Source organism: Macrobrachium nipponense, chromosome 1 (genome assembly GCF_015104395.2).
Source record: "Macrobrachium nipponense isolate FS-2020 chromosome 1, ASM1510439v2, whole genome shotgun sequence".
NCBI lineage: Eukaryota > Metazoa > Arthropoda > Malacostraca > Decapoda > Palaemonidae > Macrobrachium > Macrobrachium nipponense.
This window is the reverse complement of record NC_087200.1, coordinates 109,113,872-109,131,624: the sequence shown is the minus strand read 5'-3', so window position 1 is coordinate 109,131,624 and position 17,753 is coordinate 109,113,872. Positions and strand designations below refer to the sequence as shown.

At 41.2% G+C, this 17,753-nt stretch overlaps 1 protein-coding gene across 1 annotated transcript in view; it reads right to left on the bottom strand.

The window, feature by feature from the left end:
* The window catches only part of LOC135219549 (protein LZIC-like), a gene marked incomplete in the record, with an annotated part of 200,618 nt that overhangs the window by 124,758 nt on the left and 58,107 nt on the right, over positions 1–17,753 (bottom strand). Inside the window, 1 exon segment of the mRNA XM_064256403.1 lies at positions 5,077–5,212. Coding sequence (XP_064112473.1) covers positions 5,077–5,127 — 51 coding nt within the window.

Here is a 17,753-nt window from a genome sequence, read left to right as displayed (position 1 = left end):
TTTCCCCCGTGTTAGCTTAACTATTAGATATCATATGAAAATTTTATATCATTGTGACATATTTTGTTTCGTGTGACTATGTATGTCGTGGTCGGCCATGATTACTTGCATTGCCTGGCCTTCCTCACCACGTGTTTAACCACCTGGCCAGGAGGGCCGTTGGTCGATCTCAGTGAGCCACCCGGTTGTTGGGTTACTTCCCTCCTTCCCCCCCTCCACACCTTGCCCACCCACGCTAGTGGGTGATGACTCGCCGCTCATAGCTAGCTTCCGAGTCTGCATGAGAGGGGGTGATTCACAGGGGTAGTGGGGAGGTATCCCTCCACTGGTGATCTCACACACTGTCGCTTGGCTCGGGGCTCGGGACCTTCCCCCCTCCCCCTCCCTTACCGGCCATACATTGGCCGCGGATGGGTGGAAGGTTCCCCTACTCCCCTACTCCCCTTCTCTCTCTCTCTCTCTCTCTCTCCGACGCTCAAGAGAGAGTATCTTTCACTGCTCCGACGGTCCTAGCTCCGGCCACCACCGGACTGGTCTTTAAGAGAGAGAGTCATTGAGCCTATCCGTCCATTGCATGCATGGCACATAGACACACTATTGATATTATGTTTTTACTGTGATAATATTATTATATTATTATTATATATATGCGCGATCTGGAGTTTCGCTCCGGGGGGGTAGTGGCTCTGCCTCATGTTATCCCTCTCCGGTTCACGTTCCAAGAGCAAGGTAGTCTCTCGCTAACATGGTTTGTCCCGCTCCGGCCCCAGCGGAGCTAGCTCACCTCCCATTAACGTGCTAATCAGGGGAAGTTTACCATCGAGACAGGGGCCTCCCCCCCCATGATCCACTTATGCTTTTTCAAGTTCATGTTCTATTTATTTATGCTTATAATATAGGCAGTCCCCGGGTTACGACGGGGGTTCCGTTCTTAAGACGCGTCGTAACCCGAAAATCGTCGTAAGCCGGAACAACGTTCTTGAAAACATGTCCACAGGGAAAATTTCACTAATTTGCCATTTTTCTTAGGGCCGTGTCTCTAAAATTATCACTAATTTACTTTTTTCATGTGCAACACTGTGTATTCACAAATTACTGTATATCTTCATTAAAATACAAGAGAGAGAGAGAGAGAGAGAGAGAGAGAGAGAGAGAGAGAGAGAGAGAGGGAGAGAGATTACATAAAACCATTAAATTTGTTGACCATTGTATGGCACTGTTAAGCTCCGAGTGTCACTGGAGTTATGAGGTAGGGAATTGATACAGAAAAAGACGAAGGGAAGAATTTTCTTTTGAAATTAGTTATCGTATTATTACTACTTCTATTATTATTATTATTATTATTATTTGAAAATATAATAAAACATGTGGCACTACCATAAAAATTCTTCTCTCTATCTCAGTAGAAAGAGGAATTATCCTTACAAGTGAAATGGAAAGATCATTTTCATCTCTTTAAAATATGACTATTATGAATTTTGTAAGTAAAGTTTTTATTATTATTATTATTATTATTATTATTATTATTAATTATTATTAAATAACTGAAATTATCAATAAACATTTTACATACTACTAGTACCATAAAAATTCTTTCATCTCGGTAAAAGAGAGAGAGAGAGGGTTTATCTCTCTCTGTTCTCGTTCTCTCAAAAAATACTTATAACCGCTTCCAGCGAAAAGAGAGGGATGGAGTTACCACTATGACACATTATTATCTTGTGGTGCAAAAGCGAGAGAGAGAGACGAGAGAGAGAGAGAGAGAGAGAGAGAGAGAGTTAACCTTATTAAAAGGTGACATGGATAGATTAGTACGTTATTGTATTCTTTAAAAAAAAAAAAAAATACTATCACATATGAATTTTGTAATTACAGTTATTATTATTAGTAGAAGAGAAACTTAGAGAACAGCAGTGTGGTTTTAGAAGTGGAAGGTCAACAGTGGATCAAATTTTCACCTTAAGACAGATAATTGAGAAGAGATGGGAGTATGCAAAGCCAATATTCTGTGCCTTTTATAGACTTGGAGAAAGCTGTATGATTCAGTATGGAGAGATGGAATGTGGAGAGTGGCAGAACACTATGGTATAACCACTGAAAGTGATAAGGATACTAAAGAACTGGTACCAAGGAGTGTGCAGCTGTGTACAGCTGGATGGACAGCAAAGTGAATGGTTCCCAGTTGGAAGTGGGGCTAAGACAGGGATTGTTTGTTTATGTCACCCACCTTGTTTAATGTATATATTGACCATATAATGAGAAGAGTGATGGAGAATGCAAAAACAGAGGGGCTAGTATTGGTGGAGAAGTTTTTATGGATTTGGACTTTGCTGATGATGTTGCGTTGGTTGCTGATACGTGGCTGGTGCTGGTAGGTATGGTAATGAGGAATGGAGACAGAGACACAGAATTTTGGCTTGAACATCAGCACAAAGAAGAGCGAGATCATGGTTGTGAGTAAGGATGATGATTGGGTGCACATGGAGGATATGACAATCGAGGACGGAGGAACTCAAGCAAGTTGAGAAGTTTGTTTACTTGGGAAGTGTGGTACAGCAGACGGGAGGCAAATTGAAGATATACAAAGAAGAAAACTAGGAGCAGCAAGAGCTTTTGAGGTTCTGAGAAAAAAACGTTTGGTCGAGGCATGAAATCAGCTTGAGAACTAAGATGAGAATATTCAATGCAGTAGTACTACCAGTCCTGATGTATGGCTCGTCCACCTGGGCACTGACCAGAACAGAGGAGAAAAGGTTGGATGCTTTTGAGATGAAGCTGCTGAGAAGAATACTTGGCATTAAATGGGATGATTATGTTAGAAATGAAGACATCAGGGTGAGATTGAGGCAAAGGCCAGTCAGTACCAGGTTGAAGAGGGGAAGGCTGAAATGGTTTGGACATGTTGAGAGGATGGAAGAGAATAGAGACCCCAGGAGAGCACTGAGAGCAGTACAAATAGGAAGAAGACCGCTGGGTAGACCAAGACGAGGTGGATAGACATAATTGTCAGGGATCTTGAGGATGAAATCCAAACTTAGAGGAAGCGAGGGAAATGGCTCGGGATAGAGACAGATGGAGAGAAACTGTATCAGCCTTATGCCACTGGCCAGTGGCGGGAAGATAAATCTAAAAAAAAATCTAAAAAAAATTATTATTATTATTATTATTATTATTAGAAAGTACTAAAAACAAATAGTACAAGTACATAAAAAATCTCGAGTCTCAGTAAATGAGAGAGAGAGAGAGAGAGAGAAGAGAGAGAGGGGAGGGGGGGGGGGGGATTTCATGAACATGTGATTGCAACACTGCAGCTCTTCCCCCTCCTGGCTGTCACAGAACTTGATATATCTGACAGTTTTAGTACCTGGATCTCGAGAAAGGTTACTGGAAGAAGACTGGGATTTCCTTCATTCTCCATAATTTTTTAAATATAAGCTAAAATCTTACTAATTCACTATGGTATTTTCTTTATGAATTGATATTATTATTGTATAAATTAATATTAATATTTGAAAATAGTAAATCATTTATTTATCATACAAAAAAACATACATCTTTAGTAGTGAGAGAGAGAGAGAGAGAGAGAGAGAGAGATAGAGAGAGAGTGAGAGAGCTGAGGAGAGAGAGAATTATTATTTTATTATGTGATACATTTCAACTTATTAAACTTACTAATACAGTATTAATCAAAATTAATATTTGAAAATTAGTAATCATTTTGTATTATAAAAATGTATTTAGCATGAAAATAAATCATTTTTGTATTATAAAAACATGTATTTGAGTCATAGAGATAAACATCAAAATACACTAATAGTGATTATTTCCTCAGAAAATACAAAGAGAGAGAGAGAGAGAGAGAGAGAGAGAGAGAGAGAGAGAGAGAGAGAGAGAGAGAGAGAGAGACTATGGTTTTTATATCCAAGTCTAAGTAGAGTATAAATGGATTCTTTAAGTGAAATAATGTTTCAATGATATTTTGCAGTTTTGTATTAAAGGATATGTATACTGTTTGAGATTGCGTTCCTTATCCTTGACTATGGTTACCATACAGTTTAATAGCGTAAATTAATTTATGCGCCCTCCGCTCAGAAACTAGTTCTGCGTATGAGGTACGTATCGTTAAAAGGCATAAAAAACCGTCGTAACCTTGGAATTTGCGTTGTAATCTAACCAGAAACTTAGTTTTGTTAATTATGTATACGTACTGGAAACAAGCAATGATTTTTTCATTATTTGCGCTTTTGGACTGTTATAAACTGCACATCCCAAGTTAGTGTATTCATTCGCTCGGAAACTAGTTCCGCATATGAGGCGTCACTAAAAAAATGTAAAAAATACAACATGAAAAGTGTCGAAAATCATCATAACCTCAAAATTTTTGTTGTAATCTAACCAAAAACTTATTCTTATTAATATACTGTGCTAAAATATAAAGGATTCTTATCATAGTATGCGTTTTTTAAAAGCGTCATTAACTCGGAGTGTCGGAAGCGTCAGCGTCGTAACCTCGAAACAAGCGTCGTAACCCAGAGCGGATTTTTCAATTAATATTTAAGAAAAAGTGTCATAACCTCGGAACGTCGTAAGCTGGACCAGTCGTAACCCGTAGTAGTTCCAAGATCACACTCTGTACCCTTACAAGTACAAAGGAATGTTGATCAACTTCCAATTTCAACATCCTGGTTACACCAAAAACATTCCTATATAGCCTGATGTTATTGGTTTTGCTACCGGTGGAAGATATCCTAAGAAAATGAAATTACAATACCGTAAACAGGTGTAAAACAGCCAAACTTCATAGAACACCAACAATCGCCTAGTCGCAATGGCGCCAAGGAGAATTCTGACAAGAGCTAAAACATTCGAAACACAACTAGTAGAGAACAGGTAAACTAGACAGTCATCCAGGAAGCCATTCGAATTTTTTTTTGAATGCCGACTCGCCTAATCGGCAGGGAGATATGGCTAAATCTAACAGTAGGTAAGATTCATCTCAAATAAATAATGTACACTGCATGACACTGGTTTTACATTACAATAAACTCGGTGAAACCTGCCATATGCTGAACTTACCAACTGCATCGCGTTTAAGTTATTTACAAGTGTCATGTCACCAGCACTCATTCGAGATAATGATGCTTGAAATTCCTTCAGCTGTTCAATAGTTTCTTTTTGAACTTCGTCATACTCCTCTGGGTCCAATTCACCCCTGGAAAAATACCAATATTCATAGTTAAATTCATTTTTATATTTTGATACTTATCAAAGGCTGTAAGTTTCAAGTCACTGGCTTGCTCAGCATTTGACACAAATAAAGGAAAATAGGGGCTGTACCTAGTTTATCAACCTATCATTTCTTGCTATTTACCTTCCATCTATTAAGTAGGGATCATTGACTCAACCGAGTCAATAACATGGAGTGGCAATTTTCCTACAGAATGTGACCTTGGGCAACCTTATTGAAACTCCCAGTTCAGCATTCAGTACAATACAGTTGACCCCCATTATTTGCAGGGGATAGGGACCAGAACCCGGCCCCCAATTACAGCTAAAATCTGCGAATACTTGACACCCGTCGAAAAATGCTTGTAACTGCCATTTTGATAGTTTAAACACCTAAACCACCCTTTAAAAATGTTTATATGTACCTGCATATCTTGATAGTTTTAGTATGAAAAATGTAGTGTGCCCCATTTTACGCATTTCACATTTCTGCATTTCATATTGTGGATTTTTGTGTAACACATCATTCACTTGTCCACAGGGGAAAATTTCACTAATTTGTGGATTTTTCTTTGGGTTGTATCTCTAAAATTATTAGTAATTCACTTCTTTTTGTAGAGTAACACTGTGTATTCACTAATTACTGTATTTTTTCTTAGAGAGAGAGAGAGAGAGAGAGAGAGAGAGAGAGAGAGAGAGAGAGAGAGAGAGAGAGAGAGAGAGAGAGAGAGAGAGAGAATTGTCTTTACAGAAAAATAGCTAAAGTACTGAAGGCTAAAGTTTGAAAGTAAATTGTATTTTTCCTAACTATACAAACCTGAGGTTCTCTACATAAGGAATTACTTTCAGCATAGGCTGGAATACTGTTGTTAAATTCTTGAACAAGGTGGTTAGGCAGATACTACTGTCTGGTAGGTGGGTAGGCCCACCTGCCCAGATGTAAAAACTCCACTTTGCCTTTCAGCCCAGGTTCAGATTGAGGGGTGACATGAGGTGGGCATGTAAGGGACCTTTTGTATAGTTAGGAAAAATACAATTTACTTTCAAAAATTGTGATTTGTTCCTACACAATATACAAACCCTCGGTTCTTTACATAAGGAAGACTCACTGATTGGTGGGAGGAATGTGAGTGAGCCTCTAGAACTGACTGAAGTTCTGCACATCTGGGCTATTCCTCCAGGTCATAAGAGCGAGGAGGAGTATCCTGCCTATGACAACCTGATCAGAGTATAGGAGATGCATGATCAAAAGTCAGACTTCTGGGCCTTCTCAAAATGAGTGAGGAATTGTAACTCATCTGAAAAAGGGCTGGGAAGAATATTTAGCCAATGACAAAACTTATAACATCTGTCACTAGTCCACAAGTTTGTATTTTTCTCTCCCTTTGTTTCTGCTCCTGTTCTGTTGGCAGTGTGTTGCTCTAAGCCTTGGAACCCCTTCAGATCTATTGAATTACTAATTTTCAGCCTTGGAACTCCTTCAGATCTATTGATTTACTAATTTTTAAATACTATTAATATTAATGTAAGCAGCAAAATATCACTGTGAGATACAGATGCTAGATAGATAGATAGATATACATAATAGTACATATATAAGGCAGACCCTGGTTATCGGCGTTTTGGTTTTATGGCACTTGTCGAATATATTCATAACTGGGGTTTACAGCACTGTTTTCTAGTTATCAGCAGCTTAACACTGTGAGACCCTCATAAAATATCAAACATAACGAATATGCATCTTTTCCATGGATATTTTAAAAAGTTATATGCTTTACTTCACTGAATCCAATAATACATACTGTATGTATTCTCATATCACTATTGCATTATAAAATATACAAACAAAGAAATCAATGTTTTGGTTTGGAAATATCAGACAAGGTGGATGTAAGGCTTTTTCACTGTATTTAACTTAATTCAGGGCAATTTTCTTGCTTCTGGTTAGCATAGAAACTATTTTTATGGGACAAGGTTATTTTTTGTTACATGAAATGTTTCTAAGTTGAAATATGACTTAAATGCATCTTGTTGTGAACTAAATTTTGTTATTGTTTCTTTAACTAACAGGTGTTGGGAGCATATTTTGTGTAAAAAAAATAAACAGCTTCCGTTCGCTATTTTCACCCTATTTCATCATCAAAAGAGCTTTAAGTATTTATCTTTTATTGGCGTGAAATGTGTTTTTTTCAAGCCCAATGTGTTCTTTCATACCCAGTATTTTTTATTAAAATACTTTTTCTCCGCTATTATTTACTGTTGGGTTACATCCATGTTAGTGATGCATGATAATCTATAGTCATTAGCAGTGTAAACATCTGCAGCTTAACACCTTACAAGACTTAGCAGTGTAAACATCTGCAGCTTAACCCCTTACAAGACTAACCCGAGATATCTTGTGATCAATGTTCTAAAAACTTTGGACTTTAACACGAGATATATCATAAAAAAGTTAAAATGCTAATATGTATAGGACTAATATGAGATGTCTCGTGATCCAAAGTGTTATTTTAAAGCTTCTTCGAGATACCTCATGCTATATCAAGCATTTGGTAGTGGTACTTGCTGCTGGAAGTCGTAAGTTACCGACAATGAATTTTTTGTTTTCACGCCGACCACTCGTCATTAGTAGCACTTCAATTGTCATCCTGGTTTTGTTTGTTTGTTTCCTTTTTGCTTCTTTTCACCTGTCTTTAGGTAAGTTTGATTGCTTTATTTGTCATCTTAGAATATCAATGTTATATTGATTTATCACATTGCTGTTGTGTCTTTTGTTAGCTATTCCCTTGACTATTTTGTGACACGTCGAGTAACAGGTGGTATTGAGAGTTCAGTCATTTGTTTTATATCTTCTTTTTGTCTATTTTTAAGTAAGTTTGGTTGTTTTATTTGTCATCTCAGACTCTTTATATGTTATATTATTGATTTAGTATTACATTGATGTTTGATGTTGTGTCTTTTGTTGGTCTCTGGACCATATTGTAATACATCAAGTATTTTTTTTTCATTTACCAAGAGTATGCACCATTACTAGCTCTCCAGTGGTAATTTTGAGAATCTGTTTCATTTCACCTTTTCTTCTGTTTTTTATTCTATGCCTATTTTCAAAATTACTAAAACTAAGCATACGAGATACCTCGTGATAGACCAAAATAGGTATAATTTGTACATGATAACTCATTTATAACCATAAAAAGGTCTCCAACTGAGTTTCTAAAAATCATTATTTTACATGAAATAACCATAATTTTATGCTGAAATTAAGAAGTAGTATCTAAACAACTTATATTTTCAATTACATAAATAATTAGAATCTTTTTGACATACTATGGAACCCACATATTCATGGGGGATAAGCACCAGATAACCAACCCCCCCCCCACATAGTTAGAATCTACAAATATTTACAACCCCTATAAAAATGCTTAGAACTGCCTATTTTGTCAGTTCAAACTCAAGAAAAGCCCACTAAAAATGCTTAAACCTATACTCTGTTTTTTTCCATCTGCCCACCCGCCTGTGGTGTTTGCGTATGGTAACACCGCATCCTGGGCTTTAGATAGTCACGCTATGTGTAAGTTTTAGGTAAACAAAAGGATATATTGGTGTATATTTGCAACTGCAAAGTGTTTTAATAATTTACTGTACGTGAATTACATCGTTAATATTCGAAATAAGATATTGTTATTATTGTTGAATGTAAGCTAAATGTAACTATCTAAAGTTGGGGACGCAGTGCATTTAATCATGAAATTGATATGAAAATACTGTAATTTGTGGATATTTCTCTGAAAAATACTGCAAATAACACAATTTTGGTAAGTATTTTCCTAGCTATACAGACCTGAGGTCCTTTATGATAGGAATTACTCAAGGTGTTGCCTGGACACAGCCACTGAATTCTTTAACAAGGCGGTTCGGTAGTTAACTAATGTTCCAGTCATTAGTAGTCCCTCCCACCGGACGTAAACATTCCAATTTGCTTTTGGCCCAGGTAGCAGATTGAAGGGAAGGAGCAGATATTACTTCTATTAACTAATCAAAGAAATAAGATTACTTCTATTAACTAATCAAAGAAATAAAATAAGTTACTCCAAGGAGTGTATCACCTGCATCCATCACTCGGTCGAGCATGTAATGGTCCTTATTACCCTCTACCTAGAGGGAATGGGTAGATGCAATTCTGTCCAGTTAAGGAGCTGGGTAAGTTACACAACTTGTTGAGCAGCCACCACTGGTCCCAAGGAAAAGTGTCCAAGGACCTGTGGGTACTATCCCAAAGGTAATGAGAGGTGTAATGAGAGAAGGTGGTCTGGTGTACCCGGACCACCGCCTTCAAAACCTAAAGAACCAACAGGTTCTACGGAACATGAGGGACGATGTGGTGGGATCACAAGCTTAAAAACAAACGGGCAAAATCCAGCCCACCCTGCCCCATAAACCTAATCAATCCGGCTACCTAACACACCCTCAGTCACACTTTCCTCTTTAAACTACCGAATACATGCAGGACAAAAAAAAAAGAAAAAGAAAAAAAAAAAAGTACTCACCCAACTCCAGATACTCTGGGCTATGCTGTGCTGTCTGCCGGTCGGTCGAGGTCGCAGAGATACCAACAACAACAAAGACAACAACCAAGAACCATAACCCAACAACAACACTCAAGGACCACAACCCCACAACTCAACAACAAACAAGGAATACAAATACAAATCAACAACACAGCAAACAAACAACACCCAAGGACCTCAACCCCACAACCTAACAACACAACAAGCCAACACACACTCCCACTAACAACACCAATAAATCACAACAGCTCACCAACTACAACCTCCAACAATAACTCACAACCACAACAATTGCATATAACTCAAGCTCAACAAATCTAACATCACAGGCACAACAACCAAACAACAAATAAAAAACACACAACTTATCTGACTTTCAATGCCTTCAACAGACTGCTGCTGACACTACTGACCTTCACAAGCTCTCACCAAAAACTGACCAAAGACCCATACTAACAACTAACTCCAGCTGCACCAGCAGACAACCCAAGATTCACCAACAGCCAATTCAATCGCTAACCACCCATCCACCAATTACGCTCTCTCCCTCTAAGACGTTGTCAAATGGAACTCCTATAACTCCTCCATAACGAGGCAATACCCCTGACCTCGTGAACTTCAGACGAAGTGTACCATTGTCGTCAGCAGCAGAGTACGCCTTCCTGATCGTCTCTCGAAGCCATCATCATCATCAATGAAGTTGCTCAGGGAGGGGATGTTGAAGGACTTGACCATATAGTTCACCAACTCTCTTCACCGATACCAGAGCAAGCAGAAAAATGGTCTTGAGGGTCAGATCCCTGTCTGAGTACTGTTGAAGGAGGTTGTTCTGCAACATGACATTCTCGTCCCACTCAGGACAACTGAGATCCCTGAGTGGGCAACACCTCGCAAAGCTCCTATGAGTAATGATCTCTCGATAGAATACAAGATATCAATACCCTTCAACTCCAAGATTAGGGCCAGTGCGGCTCTGTAGTCTTTACAGCTATGATGGAAGGGAGCTTCTCTGGCGAAGGGAGACCAGGAAATCCATGACCTGTTGAAAGTGGCTCCAACCAGAGAGATACCCTGTCTATGACACCAACCTCAGCAGATGGCCCACTTTCCCTAGTATAATGCAGAGGGGTGTCTGAGGTATCCTGCCATCTCTGTCTACTCGATGAGAAAAGCCTTTCCCCGCAAGAGATGGTGGATATCCTCCAGCCGTGAAGACACGGGCATCATGGTACCACTTGGAGAATCTCAGTGCCTCAGAGAAAAAAGCCATTAAGTTGGGATACCAAATGGCCTGAGGCCCTTTGAGTGCCACCAGAAACCTCCAAAGATTTGGTGTGATCAGTGCCCTGCCAATCACTACTAGATTCAGGTAGAACGGGGGTAGGCGTAGACTTCAAGGATGTCCCACGGATGTTGGAACGCATCCTCTGCAGCTGCCCATGGGTCTGGACCAACGGAGTAGAAGGTCTTTAGCTTTCTGTTGAACCGGGTGGGGAGCAAGTTTATGACTAGACAGCCCCATAGGCTGAACAACCTTTCCGCCACGTCTTGGTGAAGAGACCAATCAGTCCCTACCACCTGATTCTGGCGACTGAGCTTGTCTGCCACTACATTCCTCTTGCCTGGAATGTATCTGACTGACAGCTCTATCGAGTGCGCTCGAGAGAAGTGAGTCCCTCTTGCTTGTTGATGCATGCCACTACTGTAGTGTCGTTGTCATCAGTGCCACAGTGTGTCGAATCACAAATTACCAAAACTCTTAGAGAACCAGGAAGACTGCCTTGAATTTCAGGACGTTGATGTGAAGGTGCTTGTCATGAAGTTCCCACACCTCTGCAGTCAGCAACTCTTCCAGGTGTGAGCCCCATCCGCGGTCAATGCATTTGATCCTTCAGGGATGGAAGGTGATCTATTACGACCAGCCAGAGACGAGCAGGCTGTTCCTGTCACGACAGGAACTGCCTCGCTGCCTCCCTGAACATGCTGATACAAAAGTTCAAGGGGAAGACTTTTGTCTCTCAGCATGCTCAGGTACCACGTCCTCTGCTTGGGGCCAAGCGGACTTCTCGTGATTTATCAGGATCCCTCAGATCCCAACAAAACTCAAGGAGTTGATTCCTGTCCTGTAGCAACTGCGAACAGGAGCTTGCCAGGACCAGCCAATTGTCGAGATACCCCAACAGAAGTATCCAGTGCAAATGTGCCCAAGCTGAAACCCGGTTGAACACTCTGTGAACACCTGGGGAGCAGTCAAGAGTCTCAAATAGAGTGTTCTGAATCGGTACACCGTCTCTACGAGGACAAATTGGAGGTACTACTTGCGGGAGGATTCGTGGAAGAGTATCTAGAAATGTGCATCCTTCAAGTCCACTGTCAGCATGAAGTCATTCTCCCTGATAGAGGCAAACATTGTTCATGTTGTCTCTATCTTGAACTGAGTCTGGCTAAGAATCAATCCAGGGGAGAAAGGTTTATGACCGGTCTCCATCCCCCTGAGGTCTTCTCTACGAGAAAGACCCAGTTGTAGAAACCTGGGGACCAGTCCATCACGACTTCTACAGCATCTTCTTATACTTCCTATTCTAGAGTAGCCCGAGGAAGTACAGGGAATAGGAGAGGAGGGTCGGATGCTCTCATTCCCTCTAATAGCGCTGCTGTCGGGGGATGAGCCGCGTCCTTGTGTCAACGAGCGGTGACAGCAAGGGCGTGGGTCTAGATCGTTATCCCCTTGGTAAAGCAGCTTTACCAAGGTACATGTGGCAGTGCCATTGCAAGCAGTGACCTGGCTAGCAGCATTGCTGCTAGCAGTTTGGCAAGGACATGCATCATCTTCAGGATACATCCCAGCACTCTTCGAGGCTGAAACCTCGAGTGAAGAGGGCTGTACAGGTGACCTCCTGTTAGTTTCTCCAAGTGCCTTGCTCTGAGGAACAGCGACATCGACCCTGGCCCCTGTAGAAGAACCAAGCTTGGTCTTCACAGGTGAGTCAGAGCCACAGCTCAGACCCTGCTCTTGCCCCGTGCCACTGCCATGGTGAGGGGACTCGCCTTCATTGACTTTGGATGTACGTTCTCCCTTAGGCAGTCGTACATTCAGAGATGCTTGCGAACGAGACTCTGACACGGTTCCTGTCCCTCAAGCATAGCGCCCTTGGGAGCAGAGGCTGCAGAACGAACCTTAGTTCGAGCTCCGGAGGCCCCCTGAGACCCTGGTCCCTGGCGACAGTGTCTTGGTTCCTACTTTCGAAGAAGCCTGTGCTTGGCTACTGTAGCATCCAATTCTTCTTTGTTAAGAGAGGTGGAATCCAGTAGGAGTCCATTTGTAAAAGCCACATCTGACTCCAGGCCAAGGGACCTTGTAACTCAAGAACCGCATCTCATCTCTTGTGAACTAGGTTTGCCCACAGGTTAGTTGTCTGGTGCTAGATAGGAAAGCCCTGCCTTCAGACTGGCACAGTCTCCCAAAAGCCAAGTCTTCCCCTGGGACTATGGTCACAGAGGAAGCAGCGACTCTAGACACTAAAGGATCACAGGTCTAGCGAGGAGACTGCCTGAAGGGCTGCCATTGTGGTAGCCTCCAGTGTCACTGCTTCCTGTTGAGAGAGAGACATTCTCTCGCTCATCAAGTGCTGCAGCGACAGACAGGAACCCAGGTAAACGGGGTCTGGGTTTACCCGTTTGTCGGTAGAGGCCTCTCCAAGGGTGTGTGCTAGCAGCACTGGTAGCAGTGCCTCTGCTAGCCATGGGGTGGCTCCCTGTCTGGCTAGATCGTGCACTGACCTTACACCTCTGGCAGGTAGAGGAGGAAGAAGTAGCTTGTCCTAATGATTGGACTTGAGTGAATTCTCTTGTCCAAGGAGAAGGTCATTCATCTCTTGTCCAAGGAGAAGGTCATTCACCTGTTCCAATATACCTTCGGCCAAGCCCGACCACAGCAGCCCTGTTGAGACCTTGGGTTCCCTCTTGGGTCCCCAAAAGGCTTCGAGACGACTCAACAGAAGAGGCTGTGGTCATTTTCACTAGATCATTATGCTGTTGTAGTGTTACAAGGTCTGGAAAAGTCCTCTAAATCTCGGGGGTGTCCGAGTCTCTGGGTAGAGGACCTTCGAGTCCTACTCTCATCCCGTGCCACTGCCATGATGAGGAGATAACTCCCCTTCCCATACTGGGGATGTATGTCCTCCCTTAGGTGGTCGTACATTCGGAAATTCTCGCGAACGAGACTCCGACACAGTCCCCGTCCCTTGAGCAGCACCCTTGGGAGCAGAGGCTGGAGAACGAATCTTGGTTCGAGCTCCAGAGGCTCCCGAGATGGGAAGCAGACCCTTAGAAGTCTCGAAACAAGACTGTTAGGGAGCGGAGAAGCTACCTTCCCCTTCGTATGCCATGAAGGTTTTGAAAAGGGAGGTAAGGAGGCAGCAGGTGATGACGATGATGATGAGGACAGAGATGAAGCTGAAGACGACAACACTTTTTGGGATTCTTCTTCTTCTTCTTCAAAAGCCTCTGCAGTAGAGTTTCAGGGGCCACCTGGGGGCAGCAGATAACTCATCAGGTCCAGGAGCTGGTACTACATGGGCAGGTCCAGGGACAGGAGCACGAACAGGTGGAGGTACAAAGGCAGGAAGAAAAATGGGAATGTCCAAAGGCCTCGGGACAGGTAGCGGTGCCACACCAAAACCAGGAGGAAGGGGCACTGCAGGGACAGGAGCTAGCAAGTGATAGGCTGTGGACCGTAGGCAACACATTTGTCGGGTGACGAGACCAGACCAGGTGTGCGCTGCTGGCACCTCTATTGATGTGTAACAGCAAGCCTGAATCGATAGCCATTCCCAATGAAGTCCGCACTACTTCTAAGCCTGACACCTAACCTGCGGAAAATAGGGGGGTCCCGCCCCCTTTCCGAAGTTATACCTTCGAAGCGAGGGGAGGCCCCTAATGAGCGATCCACTGGTCTGGGACCACAGCCCCCCTTCTTCCCTCTCTGACTCATCGGGAGGGGCAGAGGAAGATGAAGCCTCTCCTGAAGGGGCAATAGCGAGTACAGGACAATTGCCGGGAGAGAGGTAGGAAGAGGTGAGGTTAGTACCTCAGTGTGGTAGGAGTCTTACCCCCATCACAGATTAGTCTTTCTAATGTATTTCCTCCTCCGGGCAAAATTTCCCCAAAGTGTCACAAACACTCCGTACACATAAATTTAGTTACACTCACGCCCCCCGCATAATGGGCAAAGGCTTGCGGATCACTTTCGAAGCGTGGATTTTGCCGCACCTCCCACCCTCTACCCTGGGGCAATGCCCAGGGCCAGGGGACACAGGCTGTTGCAATTCATGGGTTTGCATGATTCAGTATATCACAATACAATCATAACAGAAATAACAAAGAAAAATCCCACCAGGATCGAAAGAAAACAGCAAACAGTCGGGCAGAGAGCGGTTGGAGAACATGCCTATCCGCAGCGACGACCGAAAGCAAATTGGAATGTTTATGTCCAGTTGGAGGGACTACCAATGACCAGACCAGTAGTTAACTACTGAACCGACTTGATAAAGAATTCAGCGGCCATGTCCAGGCTATGCCTTAAGTAATTCCTATTGTAAAGGACCGAGGGTTTGTACAGGCGGTCCCCGGGTTACGACGGGTCCGGCTTACGACGCTTTTTCTTAAATATTCATTGAAAAATCTGCCCTGGGTTACGACGCTTGTTCCGAGGTTACGACGCTGACGCTTCCGACGGTCCGAGTTTACGACGCTTTTAAAAAACACATATTATGATAAGATAAGAATCCTTTATAGTTTAGCACAGTTTCTCTCTCTCTCTCTCTCTCTCTCTCTCTCTCTCTCTCTCTCTCTCTCTCTCTCTCTCTCTTTGTATTTTCCAAGAAAATAATCACTATAATTTTCTCTCTCTCTCTCTCTCTCTCTACTACAAAGATGTATGTTTTTTAGTATGATAAATAAATGATTTACTATTTTCAAATATTAATTTATACAGCAATAACATCAATTCATTAAAGAAAATACCATAGTGAATTAGTAAGATTTTAGCTTATATTTAAAAAATTATCAAAGAATGAAGGAAATCCCAGTCTTCTCTGTTGAAGGAAATCCCAGTCTTCTCTGTAACCTTTCCAGGTACTAAAACTGTCAGATATATATCATGTTCTGTGACAGCCAAAAGGGGGAAGAGCTGGGGGAGAGCTGCAGTGTTGCAATCATTGTCCCTGACTTTTCCCCTGGACATCTCTCTCTCTCTCTCTCTCTCTCTCTCTCGTCCTCTTCTCTCTCTCCTCTCTCTCATTTACTGAGACTCGAGATTTTTTATGTACTTGTACTATTTGTTTTTAATACTTTCAAATAATAATATAATAATAATAATAATAATAATAATAATAATAATAATAATAATAATAATAATAATAATAATAATAACTGTAATTACAAAATTCATATGTGATAGTATTTTAAAGAAATACAATACGTACTAATCTATCCATGTCACTTTTAATTAAGGTAACTCTCTCTCTCTCTCCTCTCTCTCGTAGTAGCCATCTTGCTTGGTGAGACGTACCCGCGTGAAGTCACAATAATCAACAGATATCACAAGTTTAACATACGACTAGAATTTGAGAAATATCTAGAAGTGTTCGTGAACTATCGGTGATAAGATTAGTGTGAAAATAGTAGGATAAAACGTCTTCTAAGTTAGTTTATCAAGTGTAAAACTATAAATCAGAACAAGATGGCAGTAAGTTCCAAACTGCGGGAAAAAGGTGGCGTAATTTGGCGTGTCTAGCAGATTCGCAATATGATGAGGTAGCAGGAAGGGAACTGGCATTTCTCATCTATGAAATCAGCAACAGTCCTAACAAAAAGATACAAAAGCATTCATAGATATATTAGAAGGATATAATCCTTCAAACTGGAACAAATCTAATGAAAACATCTTGAAAATAATTGAAGAAGTTCCAAATAAAATCCAAGTGGTCAAGAGACTCATAAAGAAAATATACATAAACCAACATATTCCGACAAAGAAAATGAATAAGGTGAATCTTGTGAATATCCTAATGATGCATTAGGAAAAAGAATGCCAAAAGCATGCAAACTGTGTAAGGTTTGGTATAGCATAGTCAATCCACAAAACCTAATCAGAAAAGTGCTGCTGCAACATTCCGACCCATCCACAGTGTGCTGAGGTAATACAAGATTTGAGAAAAGATACAAGAATTTTTTGTTCAACATGTCTATCATGGATAGACAATGTTATTAAATCAAGATTGAATGTACAAATAGTTGAGGATGAAGAAGAAGAGGAAGAGGAAGAAGAAGAAGAAAAAGAAGAAGAGGAAAACGGAAGAGAAGTAAACAAAAATGAAATGACAGAAAAAAAGAAAATAAGGAAAACAAAGAACAAGATAAAGTTAATGGATGCAGAGATACTCATTGATACTACATATGAGGCAATAAAGCAGCATACCTACGAAGAAATAAATTACGATATGACAACAGAAAAGCAAATCCCGAAGAGGCTCTACCCAGATCTATACAATGACGGGAAAGAGGAAAAAATAGACAAGAAAGACAAAATCTGCAACCTTTTGAAAAGAGGGAATTGCAGATTTGGAGAAAGATGTTACTACAAACATCCTAAGATATGTCAAAACAAAAACTATGAAATATATGGTAAATGTGCCATACTTAGATGGATATGGGGATGATTGCAGAGATCTGCATCCAAGAATATGTAAAACCTAAAAGAAGGAAAGGATGTAAGTTCGACAAAAAATGCAAATATATGCACCCTGTAGCCATGATCATAATCAAATAAATAACCAACCAAGTAATAAAAATCCAAAATAAGAAAGAAACAAAATAAAGAGAGAAATCAACGAATATCAGGTAAAAGAGAAAAGCAAACCACCCAATGAGATATGCAGAGGTGTCAGCAAAAAA